General features: G+C 36.8%; 1 protein-coding gene across 1 annotated transcript in view; it reads left to right on the top strand.

Annotated features, from left to right (window-relative positions):
• LOC148069555 (VPS10 domain-containing receptor SorCS3-like) overlaps positions 1 to 18,975 on the top strand; it is a 77,318-nt gene that overhangs the window by 16,617 nt on the left and 41,726 nt on the right. Inside the window, exons 2-4 of the mRNA XM_087802063.1 lie at positions 12,395 to 12,462; positions 17,385 to 17,484; positions 17,611 to 17,769. Coding sequence (XP_087658189.1) covers positions 12,395 to 12,462; positions 17,385 to 17,484; positions 17,611 to 17,769 — 327 coding nt within the window. The remainder of the gene's footprint in view (positions 1 to 12,394; positions 12,463 to 17,384; positions 17,485 to 17,610; positions 17,770 to 18,975) is intronic.

Genomic DNA, 18,975 nt, shown 5'->3' with positions numbered 1-18,975 from the left:
GTGGCTGGGGCGAGGAAAGTCTGGGCCTCAATTTTTGGTCCTTGATTGATTATGAGAGTTCTGGGCATCACTGTCCTCACTGGAGTCTGCAACATATATATAACCATATATATTGTGTGACAATATACATAGAGTTAAAGACATGAGATAAAAGTTACTTCCTGAAGCCCTGGTTTAAACAATTAGGTCATGTTTAAATAGTTAGTTATAAATCATTCACTAATATAAGGATTGGTGAGTTGGTTAGTCACATAGTCAAAGGTCTCAATTCTGCATCAAAAGCTTCTTTTCTAGCGCAGTAAGAGCAGTGTGATTGACATCCGACAGCTGTGTCGGCTTTAGAAATGGGTGGGACTTACCACGTGGATGGAATTGTCCATGTACTCTCCGTGTCTCATAAAACTGTCGACACCGTCGTAACTGTTTCACTTTCTTTCAGATGATATTCATCCCAAACTTTCCTTCTTCGTGAAAGAAACTCAACTTTCTGACTATAATAGAGCGATTGTCTTAAAAGTCAGTGAGTTTCTTTTTTCAAATCATCCTCCCACCAGTGAAAGATTTCATTGAGAATCTAAGAGAGCGACTGTACTTCTTCTCCGTTTATGTCTCATTAATGTCTTCAAAATGTTTTCTTTTTGTCAAGGTTTCTGGATGTAACTCGCAACACTGCGTCATATTAAGCACTAAATGAGATGCTTATATAGCTTATATGAGTCTTGTCCTTGTGTCTGGAGTGTTGGGGAAGCGTTCTTAAAGCACATTAGGTCCAAATGAATGATGTTTTTTCAAGGCTGGAAAGACAACAGCGGAAGCGAAATGATGTTTGTGTTATCGCCTCTCACTGGAGAGACGTTTGCGGTGAAAAACCTCATGCATTCGACCCGTTTCATTAATTCTCACATGACGGACTCAATTGAATCCCTGAAACCTCTCAAGCCGGGGAGAATCAAGGCTATCTGACCGCAGTCATCGGGATTCATTGAGATGTGCAAACATACGAATGGCAGGCTAATGCATCGGGGACACTTTAGCGGGGGTTATTTGATGAAAGCAGCGTTCCCCGAGTGCGCTTTCACCCATAAAAAAGTACAAACAATCAATTTGGTCTCCAGATAAGATGAGGACTGAGTAAGACCTTCCTCTCCATCTCACCATTTCTTATCAAAAAAGTGCTGGTCTGCTAAGTGCTCCACTTTGAAGCCTTCCTCATGGAGCCATAATCAGAGAGATTCTACTTGCTGCGCTTCGTGATTTCGTGATTTCGTCTATTAATCCCAGAAGAAATTTATGCAGATTTGCCACTAATACAGTAGTTTTTTTTTTTCTTTGCAGGTATTCGCAGACGATAACTTCTAATATATGCCCGAATAGATTAATCTGCAAGGCTTTGATATTTTAATGGATGCAAACACTTGTTGTTTTCAAAGACACGACGTAATGAAGATGAATATTGAATGTCGTTTGCTCCGTCATTCAGTAAACATGGTCTGAAGGAGAATCTTTTCACGAGGGTTCTTTTCCAAGTTAGCGCCGCAGAAGCTTTGAAAATAAACTCTGTTTAGCTGTCAAGAAAAAAAACGTGTTATAATGAATAAAGTATTGTAACTTTAAAAAAAAATCATGCAGTATTTATTTCTTATCTTGTCTTTGCTATTAATTTAACTACTACAAAATAGTGTCAGAAATAGGTTGTTTGAAGGGAAACTCATTTGTTGAGTGCAATTGTTCTTGATCTTGTGTCTGTATTTTTAATTGAAATATTTACTTTAGGAAATGTGCTTAAGCTCCGCCCAATGAAAAAGGTTTTCTGTAAATTAAATCGTGACCACACCCACTTTGCTGTGATTGGTCAAACATGGAGGTTTGTCACTGTGCGTCATCAATCCCGGAGGTCTCCCCCTCCATGGGACTCCTTGTATAAACAAAGTGGGCGTGATCACAGCTGGCTGGAGGAGGAGTGAAGCCATTATTATATCATAATGGACTCTGCATTCGTAGCCTCTAGTTCGCTGAGATTTCAGACTGGGGAGAACTTTATAAAGTAATAAGTTAAAAACATGGTGAGGGACTTACTGCATCTTGGAGAGGAAGACTTCATATTTTAAACATGCGAGTGAGTCAGGAAATTGCCGAAGATTTCTAAGCAGATATTAAAGATGTAAAAGATACATAAACATGTCATTAGTAAACATAAGCACTAGTAGATTAAGACAAAAAGAACTAGAAACAGAAAGTCTTTTGACATTGGATGAGAAATGATCATGACAATATAAACATGTTGGATGATGAAATGCTTAAACCTGATCAACATTTTTGTTCTTTTAGCAAAAAAATACAATAAAATATTCAATAATTTATCCATTAACTTGAGCTTCCTCTCTTGTTGACCCACATATATATATTTTTTCCAATATTTCTGTCAATGTTAGTAATTAAAAAGTCTTACATTGGCAATTAAATAAAAAAAGAAAAGAAGAATCAAGTTGTTGGACTTCATTTTTAAGCTGAAAAAATATGTCCTCCCACATACTTTCAGTCTGACAAGTCCGTCTTTTAAAACTTCGGCGACGCGGATGAATATTTTATGTTATTACCGCCAATTACGTTTGAAATCGGCTCATAAACACGGTCGCACATTAGAGAGTGTTTTTTGTTCGCAACCTGCTTTATTTGAGACGTGTTTTCTTATCACCAGAGGTGGAAAAGAAAAGTAGTCGTCCACAACAGATCAGTGAAATATAAAAGACATTAATTAACCAGTTGACTTTAAGAAAAGCGTTTGTGAAAATCGCTCAAATGGCTTTTTGCTGCCTCTGGCTTCTGTGTTTCTTCCGTTAAATGAATTTGAGCTTTTAATGAGTTTACTGACAAATGGCACTGCTTTTATTTAGTGTGTCTCCCCGGACTGCTTTAGATTGAGTGAATTAAATGCAGCATTGTGAAGTCCAGACTTGCTTTTCTTGTTGTGAGATTTTTGGGCTTTTCAAACACAGCCTGTTGTTTTCTATTCACACTTCGATTGCTGCTCTACCTTCGCTGGATTGCTGACATGTTGAGGAAAGTTGTTGATAAGTGCAGACGGACAAGATGGAACAAGTCTTATGTAGTTTCTCTTTTTCAGAAAACAGTCTTGTATATAATCAGTAGAAGATTTATTTTAAATTAAAAGTACTGATACTTATAATAATACTGATACTTATAATAACAACAATACGGATACTTATAATAATACTGATACTTTTAATAACACTAATACTGATACTGATAATAATACTGATACTTATAATAATACAGATACTGATCATAATACTGATACTTATAATAATACTGATACTTATAATAATACAGATACTGATCATAATACTGATACTTATAATAATACTGATACTTAAAATAATACTGATACTTATAATAATACTGATACTTATAATAACAGCAATACTGATACTGATAATAATACTGATACTTATAATAATACCGATACTGATCATAATACTGATACTTATAATAGTACTGATACTTAAAATAATACTGATACTTATAATAACACTTATACTGATACTTATGATAACACTAATACTGATACTGATACTATTATTTATACTTATAATAATACTGATACTTAAAATAATACTGATACTGATCATAATACTGATACTTATAATAGTACTGATACTTAAAATAATACTGATACTTATAATAATACTGATACTTATTATAATACTGATACTGATATTAAAAATGATAGTTATAATAATACTAATACTTACTGATAAAATACTGATGCTAATTATAATACTGATACCGATACTAATACTGAAACTTCTAATAATACTGATACTTCTAATAACACTGATACTGGTACTGATAATAATATTGATACTGATAAAAATATTGATACTAATGATACTAATGACAATAACAATAATATTACAATGTGATTGCACTACATTTATTTATACATATAATTTAATAGTTTTTAGCAATTGAAATATAAGTGGAGCTAATGGAAGTAGGGTTCAAGAGACTTATAGATGGAGACATCATTTTCTGAATTTTCAATCTTGAATTTTTTTATTATGGTGTAAGTCAGTCGACAAGAACAGATGAAAAACGTAACCAGGAAAAATGGTTCTGTACGGCTGTTGCTCAGCTGATGTTTATTTATGAGTTTGAAAATGTTAAAATCATTAAGCTGTGAACTCTTTAGGGGGCATGAAAGGTAAATAAAACAGTGACACATGCACAAGTTGTTTATCACCCAACATCACTCGCAGCAACAGTTCTGCGGGCAGAGGTGAGCTGAGGTGGGGGATTCGGGAGAGGGGGTGCCACGGAAATCAATTTAAACTTGCCCTCCATCGGGTTGCAAAACAGTATGAGCTCTGAATGAGTGCTTGATTTAATAACAATAAAACAATGTTGTTTCCCTCCTGAGTGGCAAAGATCTGATGCTCAGAGCCATTGTTGATTTTATAATTCTGTCACTCACCATCCAATTAGCCGGATATAATATTTGAGGGGGGTCTTTTTAATGATGCTTACTGGGGTTTAAATGAGCAACAGGTTATATCGGACATGAAGCGTTCGGAGAAAAGTGTAGATTTGCTCAAACACTCCATTTGGTTTTATTAATAGTCATATTGCGGTGCAGATTCGGGGGATGATTCATGCCTAAATTGCTCTCCGAGAATATTTTCCGCTGCCCACAAATGCAGAAATGAAACACCTCTCCATCCCACAGAAGTACTTTACCGTTAAAGCTTCGAAACGGATCATTTCAAATTGTTGGTTTCACACGTTTGTTTACATTTTTCACAATTAGAAAAAATGTATATTGTTTATATGCGTTACTTTCTGAAACCTCCTGTATTAGTGGAAAACGTAGTGACCATTGCAGTATTTTAGAATTAAAAACACGAAAACATTGAACTAACAAAGTAAACATTGCGTATGTGTTGCCAACAACCCTCTCAGTAATAGGCACCTGAACAGCTACTATAATGCTTTGCCGCCTAGCCAACAAATCACTAATGTTCATCCCTTCTGACTTAATGCACTTAAATACAGTATTTAGAGACTAGTTAGCCATCACTAAGTAGAGCAATGTATAGAGAGACATCATGGGAGTTTATTTCTCTTTTGTTGGCACCATAACTAAGGTAGCTGTGGAAGCTGAATTACACTGTGACGAGGGATTCACTGTATTGGTGATCAATACTGACCTCATGTTAACTGGAACATGAAAGATGACAAACCTAAAGCTTAGAAACATTTTCAAACAACTGTCAAAGAATTCAACATGTTGGACTTATTTAAAGGGCAACTCTAGTGTTAATTTCAGTGTTGCTAAAATTGGTCTTTTGTTCATTTAATGAAATTTTCAGCTTGTTTCGAGCTAGTTTTTCATGAAATATACAGTATATTAGATATAAGATGTCAGCTCAGACAGAAGTGGAAGATTAAGATTACAAAAGTTTAACTAAATAATCATAATATATACAAAAAGGTACAAACTATTTAAAACTAATAGTATAAATAACAATAATAATATGTGATGCTGAATTCCATGCAGCTCAACATGTTATGTTAGATGTATAATTTCCCTTTTTAACGTTAAATGATTAGCTGGAAAACTTTAGGCTACGTTACTGAGCAGACAGGTCCTGTTTGCAGGAACACAATTCTATACATGTGAAGAATAAAAAAAACAAAAAACAGGAGCAATATTATTCATTTCAGTCATGATATTCAGATAATAACAAACAAAACGCCACAAGATAAATAACTGCTGGTCCAAATTGGCCACTATGATCATTTTAAAACAGCTTTTGGTCGATCACAAATCATAACCAGGACACCAGAGATGTAAAGATCAAAGGAAACAGTATTGACATATTGTTTTTGTCTAATTTCGTGTCATTATAAAACGTATTTCCCTTTTCGACGAACAAACTACTTGAAGACCATCTCTGTTCTCACAGTCACTGCAAACTGTTTATCTTCAGAGTGAGCTAAACGGAGAGACAATTTCCTCGTGCAGAAGCTTGAGAAAACAGACAGTGGGTGGTCATAATTATACCTCATATATTCTTCTCCCTGAACCCACAAAATTGTTCTTGTTGCAATGAACGTTGGATATTTACTGCTCGCAGTGAAACAATTGCTTACGGGAAAATCAATTCGTACATTTTTTTAAGCGTGTTGTTTTGGCGTTTTCACCCCCACATTATTGTCTCTAAATATTTATAAATGAGTTAAATGTTAAATGTTATTTACATAAACAATCTAAAGTCCTTCACAAATCTTCACACAAATTGTAGCAACAGATGCTTCTAAATATATATTTCATATACAAGTTGCAGGAGGAAACACAATGCGATGGAGGAGCGGCAGATATTGGACATCTAAGAAATGAGAAAAGGGAAAAGAAAGGCTGGATAAAAGGATGACTAAACTCAAGTCCTCTGAGGGCGAGAGCCACTCTGAAAAATGATTGGTTGACTTTCCCGAGGCAAAGCTCTCTTTACTCACATCAATAAAACATAAACATGAATAAATGCACTGCTCCGGGCCTTCCAGGGTCCTTACTTAATTTCATGTATGCTTGTGAGCGATGATATGCATGGGAAATTGTATTTACCTGCAAGGCTTGAAATCATTCCGGAAGCCATTTTGTGTTTGTTTGTTGCCTGAATTTCCATAAATGTAGCTGCCACGCCAAAAGCTCTTCACGTTGAGGTTTTTTATTTTTAAGATTTCTTGGTGCAACTTCTGCCCCTTATGTCTCCTGTTCTCCATATTGGTCGTGTCATTTGCATACATAGTAGTCATTCCCAGTTGACCGGGGTTCGTCAATAGTGTTCCAGACATGAGAACATATAGTCCTCGCTGATGTACTCATGATGTCTCCACTTAGGGACAAATCATGCAGACAGTCATGCGCCTAACTAGTGCGCCGGTCCCAGAGGTAGATCTTCATTGAGCCGATTGAACGGGTCACATTTTGTTAATGAGCGAGCGGCAGTAACACAATTCCCTGCACACGGACTTCATTTGAAAAAAATCATATCGTCAATCTGTCTTCATTTAGTCTTGAGTCTTTCCATGTGAAATTGTAATTGTTTTAACAATTGTTCTTGTATTAGCTCTAATTAAACATAATATACACTTAAAAAACAACTAACAATATATATATATATATATATATATATATATATTCATCCCAAACAGGTTTAATAAAAAACACAAATAAATATATATGTTTCAATGCATGACTCAATTCATTTTTACATCCCTTTTATATTTAAATACATATCGTATTAGTTTGAATGCAAATGATTATTATATATTATTATTATGATTAATCAAGGATTATTAAAGGGATAATTCACCCACAATTCAAATTTCACTCATTTTCTTCTCACCCTCATGTCGACTAAGGGTTTGGATTATTTACAGAGTAATCTGTTCCTCTTTAGAGTTAAAGGCAAAAATGTTTGTTCATTTTAATGTAGTGACTGGAGCTTAGTTGTTTTCTTCTTCATCTTCATCACAAAAGACGGTTAAAAACATCCAAATACCTCCATACTGCTCGTCTGTAACGTCACTATTGTAGTGAAGCCTTGACTAGAGGAATTGTAAAAAAAAATTATTTTAAGTTTGTTTGTAGTTAGGGTTGCCAATCCTCCTGTATTCAGAAATATAAGTATGTGTCCCGTATTGACTTTAAAAGGGACGCACTTTGTCCCGTATTACAGGGAGTCAAATAGTCTGTAAAATGTCGATAAAATTAATGAACAACAGTGCCCTTTTTTTTGAAAAGTTACGGTCATGTTCCTTGCACCGCGCCTGCTCATTGTGAGCCTCAAATATGACTTGTCTTGCTCAGAGTTTTACTCTGTAACAGTCAAAGACAAAGTGCTCCTCACAGCAGCAGGATCTCAGAGGAAATATAAATGGAAAAAATAGGCTGTCTCCACATAATAGGTATTGAGCTGTTTATAACATGATGAATCTTCTGCTCATTATTTATTGTTTTATATTTATTTATACAGCTTTAAGTTAAGTAGGTACAGTTTCTGTTTGAGAGTTATTTATTTTGATAAGTTTATCTTGTTATTTGTCATAACATCATTTTTGGATAATAACTTTTTTGTTGTGTTTATATCATGGGAAAATATGCATCTTATTCAACTCAGGTTTAAATAGTTGAAAAATTGTTTCACCCACAAAACGAGCTAAAACAATCACTAACGGAAAGTTTTTTCAGGCAGTTGGCAACCCTATTTGTAATGGACGTTATTAGTCTCTCAACTTCTGCCTGACGTCTTTCCTAAAACACATTGCAAGTCTCAGTGCGCATGATTTAGGCTGATGGCCTGGTAGCTAGCGTAGCTGCGTCCGCTAAAAACAAGCTTAAAATAAAGAATTATTGATACATTTTCTGCACAATTTCTAATGCTGAGGTTTCAACTCAATATGGACGTTACAGACAAGCAGTTTGGAGGTATTTGGATGTTTTTAAGTGTCTTCTGAGTAGATGAAGAAGAAAACAACTGAGCTCCAGTTGCTACATTAAAATGAACACACATTTGTGTCTATAACTCTAAAAAGGAACAGATTACTCTGACAATAATCCCAACCCTTAGTTGACATGAGGGCGAGTAGAAAATAGGTGAAATTTGACTTTTGGGTGAAATATCCATTAAATGGATAGCATTGAAGATTGTATCCACACCCAGAGTGTTTAAATGTCCTTTAAAGAATGTTTATGAAAGAGAGTCAATCTAACAGGTTCAGTTTCACTCTTAAACTATTCATGATGTTCCGAGTCATGGTTGGCGAAGGACTAGAAGAGAGACGAATGATCGGAGCTTTGGGTTTTTCTCTTGTATCTATTTTTCAAAGAAGGCAATTAGTCCGAAACATCACAGCCATTTAACTGAGTCCTTACACCAAATTGATTCCGACTCCAGCGCCGGCCCTCGCAGACGTGGCGCATTTACTTATGCAAATGCTTATCTCTGCGTTTGATTGGTTAATTAACCTGCACCGCCGATAGTCCCGGGCTTCCACTGTGTCGTTTGATAGCCGACTTGTGGGTCAATTGGGTTTTTAACATTTTCAAAGCCAACTTAAAGGCACGTCTTTGTTCCGCAGAGCCTCGCGTCGCGTTCTCCTGTTTAATGACTCGTACTGCGGGTCCCACAAGGTTAATGTCTTTAAACCGACTGTAATTGAGCTTTTGACCTCGCTTTCAGGCATCTTAAAAAATGTCATAATATGCCTTGTTTCTCCTGCTTGATTGCTATTCCATCTCCTCCCTTCCAGCTCTGCTGAAAACCCACTGCCCCCTCTTTTGGAGGCTGAATTATGAGCGTCCCCATGGGAAGTCATTTATAATACCATTGGTGTGACAATAATGGGTTTGCACACCATTTTCACTGTGCCCCATGCACCTTGGCGGGCTATTATGGACCACCACTTTTTTTTTTTTTTTCTGTCCCCGCACACAATCTCCAACCATTCCAAGCAAATGCAAACAGTGGGTTCGGACTTCTGCCAGTGATTACAATACAACATCTTTGATCCACCACCCAGTGTTGTTGTTGTTGTTGTTGTTGTTGTTGTCGTCTCTGTTGCCCACAAAGTGGAGCCGAAAGCGTGACAAAAGGTAGGATAAAAGAAAACGGCGTAGACAGATTGATGCATTACAACCACTGTTTCTTCTCCTTGTTCACTGAACAATTATGTTCAGATTCCGTTGTCATGTAGCCATCATTCCACATGAGGTAGAGACACCTTCTGCCAGCCGATGGGCTTTCTTCTCCTATTTCACCGGCAGAATGACATCTCATGACAACCTCAGGAATCGCTTTTCTTTGGAAGAGCACGTTATACACGGCTGCATCTATTCCACCTACCATTGTTTTTTTTTTACTTTTTTTTTCATCTAGTTATACAAGAAACAACAGGTAAACATTCAAAACAGTGTGGTTTCAAAACTGCAATTCCAGCCGCCCTCGCCCCCCACCTGCACTCTCAAGCCCCATCTTTGCAGATAGATAGCTGCTCTTTCATGCCCCTCCAGCTGCTCTCTCAATGTCCTATTTTTCAGACAGTTTTTTGAAATTTCCAAATGATATTAGCAAGAAGGTTGTGGGTTTTATTTCAGCTTGAGGCAACTTTCATCCTTTCTTTTGGGAGTTTGTATGTTCCATCTTGTTTGCGTGGGTTTACTCCCATACTTCAAAAACACATTGAGGTTCACTAGGTAGATGATTGTGCCATGTGGAAGCCTGGGACTTGTTTAAAGGGCAACTAATGTATTATTTAAGTGTGTAATTGTACAAATATTTTGAAAAACTTCTTACTTTGTATCGCACCTCTGAATTGGGCCACCTAAGGTCCAAATTACAATATTTGAAATGCTTAAAAAGGTATTTAATTGTAAAGTTGAAATGAATATCTGAATATATTACTTAGTGTTTTTTGAATCAGTTACAACAACTGAATAAAAAATGTGACAACGTTATAAATGCAGATTTTCACTTTAGCTTTTACAGGAGGATCGTCAAAGACCCAGAAGCAGATACAGTCAAACAAATGAGAGTAAACAGTGGTCCCTCGTGTATCGCGGGGGATACGTTCTAAAAATAATCCGCGAAGTAATCAGCTTTATTTGATAATTTGATTTGACAGTGTTTTACAAAACTGAAACTCTGGTTATTGCTCCTGATGATAAGGTTCCAGAGTCAGAACTTAGGTGACTTAGGTCAGTCTGTCAAAGTGAGCCTGAGAAACCTGGGTGTTGTATTTGATAAAGACATGTCTCTAGTTCAACACAGCAGAAAACGGTTTCCTTCAACTGAGAAAAATCTCTAAACTTAGGAAAATGTTGTCACAACATGATCTGTAGCTTATAATCCATGTGTTTGTGTCTTCTCGCCTGGACTATTACAACAGTCTGTTTTCATGTCTTGATAAGGAGTGTCTCGCCTGCAGTTGATTCCAGTTTCTTTAAGGATCAACTTTAAAATTCTAGTTCTTACTTTCAGATCTATTCATGGTCATGCTCCTCCTTACATCACTGATCTGATCCAGACTTACACCCCAGCTCGGGCTCTGAGGTCTGTGGATCAGAATCTACTGATGGTTCCTCGCACACGGTTCTGGACCAGAGGAGAGAAATCCTTCCAGGCTGTTGCTCCTAAGCTTTGGAACGATCTTCCTCTCCCTCTGTGTTTGATGGAGTCTACTGACTCCTTCAAGAAGCATCTTAAAACTGTCTTATTCGTGCAGGCTTTTCCCTGATTTTCTGGGACTGCTGTGTTTTTCTCTGTTATATTGATGGAGTATTTTTTTGATTGTTAAAGCGCTTTGTGACCCTGGTCTAGAAAACCGCTATATAAATACAAATTACTTACTTACTTATTTTTTACAATTATTATACATGGTTTAAGGCCTTAAAACCCCAAACCACACACTTTTATACACTTTTCTTTCTTTTGGCTTGACTGGTTTATTTTGGAAGCAGGACCACCGGACATCTCGATTACACAAACACATGCAGCTGCTTCGCTCGCCTTCTCACATTCACAACAAATGCACGCGCACATGCCCCCGACTACACAGCATTCACAACTAATAATCCCACCTTATTAAGGAGGAACACCTGCTGGTAACACTCAGCTAATCAGGACGCATAACACAATGGGCGTAATACTGTGCGCTGTAAAAAAAATCATGCAAAATTACACTGAAAAAAATCCACGAAACAGCAAGACCGCGATAGGTGAACCGCGATATAGTCACTGTCTATAATAAATCAAATACACAAAGGGTAAATCTAAGTCCAGACATGGGCAAATAAAATCCAGAACACAGGAGATAGCAGCACAACTGGAACAGAACTCAGACCTGCAAACAAAAAAGAGAGAAAAACTTACTATAACAAAACAAAACAGCGTCAGGAACAGTCGGGAATATACAAAGTTCAAGTGAAGGTGGCGATCAGAGTTGTGCCAAACCTTGTCAGGCGACTGACCTGCGATGTTTAGAAGGAGGAAGAGACCGCAAGAAATCCAACTCAGCCATGCAACTGGGTCCTGCAGAAAGGTCTGAAAACAAAACAGGATTGAATTTAACCAAAATAAAACACACTGTACAATAATCATGACATTAAGAAAACCTTATAGAGACAAATATCTCAGAATAAGAAACATTTAAACTTTCAGAAGGCTATAATTACTCTTTTTTTTAATCACATAATTGTTTTCTATCCTGGGGGTGTATTGCTAAACTATTTATAAAACACTGTGAATACATTTCAGATTAAAGGTCCTAATATTGTAACGATATCAACTGTTTACATTTCTTTTCTTTCTAGGTGATCCTGATATTGACAAAGTTGTTTGATTTCAACCTGGGGGCTGTAACTGAGAGCTCGCTCTGGAGGTAAGTCTTTTTTTTTTAATCATCTAAATTGAAAGGTAATCGAATCATTGGAGGATTTTATAAAAATAGGAAGCTCTAAAAACGCTATTATATTCATACCGGGAGCCGTCTGCAGTAAGCGTGATTTATGGTGCACCTCTTAGCACCGATATGAGAAACCAAGTTACACCAGATGAAGTATATTTTAATAAAGCAATCCTAAGTAGTTCACGATGAAGCTCTGTTACTCCGCAGACTTACAAAAGTGGAGCGACCTTTTAGAAAAGTCCATTTTCCGCCCGTCATCTGTTTCTATTTTTATGAAGGCTATTTTTGAAGCACACAATCAGATGAAATATCCAACCGATTCTTTGATTCTCGGCCCCTTGAAACTTCCTGATGGGGTTTTTGATTGATGGTCCGATGTAACCTTTTGTTTCATAAGCAATTGACATGCAATTGCTACTGTATAGCCGCAGTAATGGCATTGAAGGGTGAGTAACTGTGGCCTGTCAGGTCATAAATAAGAATTGAATTCATTAAGGATTATAAAATCGAGACCAATCCTTGCGCCTCTCTCTCTCTCTCCCTAACCTCTCACATCGCCTGTGGAGAACTCATTTCGTTTTGAAACACACGTGGAAAAAGAGACCATCAGCCGGCCGTGCAGAGATTTCAAATTAATATCTGTTTCACCAGCGGCGCTGCTTAGATTTACACCTGACTTGACACGTTTTGAAATCCCATATTGTGTACAGAAGGTCTTCCATCATCAAGATGTCTACTTAACTACGGGACCACAAAGTACATTTGAGTGGACCGCAGGGGATAAATGCTGGAGAGATAATTTCAGTTATGAAAAAAATCTAATGATGCTCATGCTGTTGCTCCAGTGACTTGAAGGATTGTTCACCCAGAAATCAAATTTCACTCATTTTCTACTCACCCTCATGTCGACTCAGGGTTGGCATTATTTTCAGAGTAATCTGTTTTTTAGAGTTATAGACAAAAATGTATGTTGATCTTAGTGAAGTCATCTTTGTGAAAAATTACGCACTTAAAAACATCCATATACCTCCATCAATTCCATCATGAACATTTGTTTTTGTCTATAACTCTAAATAGGAACAGATTAATCCCAACCCTTAGTCAACATGAGGGTGAGTGGAAAATGAGTGAAATTTTGAATTTGAATTTTGGGTGTACTGTCACTTTAAAGCAACTAAAGAACAGTATTGTGGAACCTCTATTGCCACATACAGCATGTACAGTACTTTACAAAACCAGATAAAGTTTTGTTGTGTAAGTTTCTGGTTTTATCTTCTGGTAAGTTGAAAAATTCTTTCAATACTGCATATGAAAACATACACTATCCAGGCGGGTCTATTAGACGAAGTTACGGAATCATGATCACCTTTAGAGATTCTTACTGAGTCATGACTGATGAATATTTAACCATAATAACAGAAAATAAACAGGAAAAATGTTATGTAGTGCTGCTTTAACACTTAGTTAAAGGTAGGTGACCAGAAGGCCCCCCCAAAAAGTTTTTGTGCTATCCCTTTTGTTGTCTCTGAGTCAAGTTGAACAACATTCCTGGCTTCCAGAAACACACATGCAGTGGTGGAGGTCATTCACTTTTACCCAGAGACAACACAAGGGTTATCAACATGGGAAATACACTTACACCATGAGAGAGTGTCCAGTTTTAATCCTTGCAACCATCCGGCACAAGGTTATTTAAAACACCTGTAGCAAACTTGAATCTCTCCAGAATGTAAAGAAAGCGAAATTCCTCGGAATCTTGACGGTGGCCTTGGATGCCCATTAATCACTGGGGGAATACGGCATTGAATGAAGTCCTTGAGATCCTCATTGGTAGGAAAGCTGCCGATGAAAACCCAACAAAATAATGAAGATCACGCTTCATATCGAAGAAGCACAAATAAACAATCTTTAATTCCAATATTTTGGAGCCAAACAGAAAATTGTCAAGACTTAAAACAGATAGACTGACCTTGAAGTGTTAACCTACCGCTGTGTTTAACAAGCTCAACTGTCAAGAATGAATCTGAAATCCTTAGAAATAATGAAGCAACAGAGACGTTATTATCACCCTCCGTGTGCGGTCAAGCCGATTGTAAAGCCACCTGGGAATCGTTACGATATAGAAGGACTTCCTCTGTTAAACAAATCATTTTTTTAAAGATGTATTTAGTCAGGAATACCATCGTGTCCAGGGCCAAGTCTTTGAAAACAATGTCAACAACTCGCAAGGCAATCCAGATGAATGCAGGGACAATGATGGCAGACGTGGCGTATCTATCCAATTATGCAGCAAAATTACATTAAGTTGCACTCAGGTGGAGGAGAGAGCGAGGGCTGGATGTCGGTGGTGCAGAGGAATACGAGGATTGGGATTACAAACACATCTAACCTTGTCTGATTTATTGACATGAAAGCAAGAAGCCGCTTCGGTGTGCGTGTCGTAAATTCAATACATTTTAATTAATCTGAATATTAGGTTTCAGCACCATCAAGTAATTGTTTCACATGGTGTGTGTGTGTGTTGCGGGTCATTGTCACGTCAGCTGCAGGAACGCCCAATACAGATTAATTGTATTTTTAAAATATATTTTTTAACTTGACGTGTTGATTCAAACTGTGGAAATGTGCAAGTATGAGTGATTGGCTGAATTGTTTGAGTAATAACTCTTTTTAATTTGGGCTAAGATGAAACAAATTTTGTTGAAAAACACTCTTTCAGACTCCCTGCATACTCTTAAACTAGTCAACACTCTATGACAGAATCCAACAGAGTTCTGTGCGTCATATAACTTCAATTCACTTTTTTATAATGGCAGAAAAAATAACGGAGAGAGTGAAAAACAGCTTTCAGTTTAACGAGATCCTGCGTCAGAAATGTTCTCTCTAGATTGGATGAGGATTTAGGTAGGAAAAAGGAAAAGGAAAGAAAGAAACCAGAAAACACCTTTAAAATTATCCATAAAAGTGACCGGAAGAACAAGATCTCAAGTTCAAGCAGCCAATAATGAGATTGAATTGAGACTACAGTTGAGCCTTGGATGTAGCTCAACCATTTTCCTGGTCTGGTTCTGCTTCAAGATGCTATGCTCTTCATCGAGGCTTCAGTAATGGTTAGTCTCCTGAGGCTATTAGCCAAGCCTGGTTACAAGAATGATCATGTATTCATAGAACATGGGTTACATTCCGATAACCACAGGGGTTTAACCTGCATGTCCCACTAGCAGGTGGTCCAGGGGCAGGCCCAGGTCCTGCTGGAAAGCTTTTTGTCATTAGGACACGTTGATATTCCTGGAGAAGTCCTCGAGGAGTTTTTCATGAAGCTGTTAACCTAAAGAAAAGACAAATAATAGAAGCACCAGCGATTAAAATTAACGGAGCATCATTAGCTTCTACAAAAGTTACAAGAGAATCTGACCCATAATATACCCTGAAGATACAACAGTATCTCTGCAAGTGCTTTTTGTGTTCCATTATCAGACCTATTCTCTGATGTAGCTGGGATATAATGTACTAATATTGTAACTACAATCACACGTATGAATTATGAGTACACAAATATACAATAATTAAGGAAATGTATAAAAAGGTAACAGAAAACCAGTATCTAGTCCAAATATTATTCAAGTAAAATGTGATTTGAAAGGCAAAATGGTTGGATTGATGAAATGAAGTCTACCTGCATTACTGTGGAGTTCAAAAAAGCATGTGGAGTGATTGGATTACAGTTATTGATCCTGTAATTTCCCAGAATTCATGTAAAGTGAGTTTGACGGACAAGGTTCCATATCCTAAATGATGTGACTCCTACTATTCATACTACTCACAAAAGGACTAGAGTAGGATTTGAGTGTCATGTTGCGCTGAGTGAAAGACATATCTTCATTTTTAAAATTAAAAGTAAAAACGGATGTTTTATCTATAAAACAAATTGCTTCTAATTGGTTTATATTGCATTGTTTCATTTGTGAGTTACTAGATTCAGGCACTGAGGACCAAATGAAAAACTCAAAGCGTGAAACTTGGACGGTCTACACTTGCTACTACTAGTTTCCCTAAAACCGGCAACAGCTAGGGACCTGCAAATAAGTCGACGCCTTGAATGTTAACACCACTGATGTACACCTCAGCTGTTATTAGCGGAGGATTCACCATGAAAGGTCAGCGGCATAATTTCTCTCCTTCCACAAGAACATCAATTTGTGCTCGCGCAACATTCGGAGTGGTCATGGCACATGTTCCCCAAGAAGCTCTACTTTTCTGAAGAGGGTTTTGCTGTTGACAGTTTTGACCTTTACTGTACAACATGTTAAAGGAAATGTCCACACCTGCTGCCTCACCTCTTCACAGAAAGGTCTGCTCTCACAGTTTTAATTCTACATGAGTCACTCGGAGATGAGGATGACATGCTCTTAAGATCGTCCCTGGAGATGTCCATGTAGAAAGAACTTTTTAAGCGTAGTCTGGCTTTAGTATTAAGAAATATCTGTACAACAATATATACAGTATAGTTTAGAAAAAAGTCCAAAATGTTCCATCCAAATTGATTCATTGAGTTATAATTTTGAAAGAGATTCATGGAGATGCTGTTCTGCCAGCATTTCCCTTCTACATTTGAAAGTATTTCAAGGTCAACGACATCTTCTCTCGTCCTACCACTCAAGTGTTGACACGACTTATAAAGTTGAACTTTCTTTTCCATAATTATATGTTGAATATCTTTGGATATGTTACTATGATAAGGTGTAAAATAAAACGAATAAATAAAGCATTTGTTGCATATACACATGGATTTAACCCTTGTGGGTCGAGGAGGTCGTTCACCGGGTCACCCTTGACCCAGAGACAACACAAGGGTTAAAGATAAATTCAGCTAAATCAATTTTTTTAATGCGCAGGTCTGTGGACTATGGAAGCACCTACATCAAACTCAACGACAAAGTGGGATCAAGGACTGTTTTAAGTTACCTGTACGTCTGCCCGACGAACAAACAAAAGGTCAGAGTCTCTTTGTCCTGCGTCTTGTTCATGTGACGTCAAATGTCTGCTTGGAAAAAAAAAAAAAAAGGTCTTTCTGTCTCTGTTTAATATCATCTTCCTTTTGCCCGCTGCTCTTTACTCTAGATAATGATGCTTAGCGATCCCGAGGTAGAGAGCGCCGTCCTCATCAGCTCAGATGAAGGGGCGAGCTTTGAGAAACATCCCATTAACTTCAACATCCTGAGTCTGCTCTTCCACCCGGCGCAGGAGAACTGGATACTCGCTTACAGCCACGACAGCAAGGTAACATCCAAGTGAGGTTTGATGCACAAATCCTGCAGCAACCGCCTGAATTCGAAGCACAATTAGGAGTTCCAACGTTTAATCAGGAAACCTGACTGTCTTTCAGCACTTAAATCTAGTTTAGTTTAGTTTCAGCACTTTAATAGGTCAAAGTCAATCTAACTTATTCTGTGTTGCCTTCAAGAGATTTATATTCATAATCATATATATATTATATTTGTGAGGATAATTCTCAACAATAACACTTAACTATGCCAAATTATATTCATATTTATTATTAGTTAAATATAGTGTCATGTAACTTATTAACAAAGGACTAGCACATTCTATATAAGGGTCTGTAAAAAGGCGCCTTACAAATAAAATGAATTCTTATTTTAATAAATGTTTTATAACTATATACGCTCACTCGAAACATCATTAAGATTATTTATATATGTTGGGTTTTATTTCTCTGAACTTGATTTAAATTTGCTATTGCTTGAACAGTGATTAAAAAATAAATAAAAAATGATAATACTAGATATTGTAATATTTTATACCGATCTTAATGGCTTATGGACTCGCTATAAAATGTCTTGAAAGTGACCATGTAGACCAGGGGCCAGCTATTTCAGCCCTCTGATGTGGCTTACTGAGTTTTTTGAAAATAAGTAAGTATAAATGTGGGAATACTTTTTAAATGTCTCATAGCGTTTCTCCAATTATGCTTGAAAAAGAGCACTTTTTTTACCTTTTATTTAACCAAAACTGTTACTGTAAGACGTAACTTCGCTGATATAAGAACAACATTAGTTCTTCACGGTCATTAGCAGGACTCTGACTCCTCGCCTTCACCTGTCTCACTCTTAAAGGAACAGTAACATGCAAACCAACGAGCGTTATAATATTTTACTTCAGTTGTCAAATTTGTGCAGACCTAATGTCCTATTATTTTTGTACTCTCCAATTTTGAATTGATAGTAATAATAATATTATAATAATGATGATAAAATTATTATGATGTATATTAATGTATATATAACCCTTCAGAGTCACATAGTGCTTTACATAAAAAATGGGAAAACAACAACGAACAACTGCAGTAAATATAGAGTAAAAATCCTTTTTATGATAATTATCAATGCTTAAAGTGATAGTTAATATTCAAATTGCACATATTTTCCACTAACCCTCATGTCAAATAAGGGTTGGTATTATTCAAAT

The sequence above is a fragment of the Callionymus lyra genome, chromosome 11, assembly GCF_982586985.1.
Source record: "Callionymus lyra chromosome 11, fCalLyr1.hap1.1, whole genome shotgun sequence".
Classification (NCBI taxonomy): Eukaryota; Metazoa; Chordata; class Actinopteri; order Syngnathiformes; family Callionymidae; genus Callionymus; species Callionymus lyra.
The sequence above is the reverse complement of the archived record's forward strand: the minus strand, read 5'-3'. Positions and strand labels throughout refer to the sequence as shown.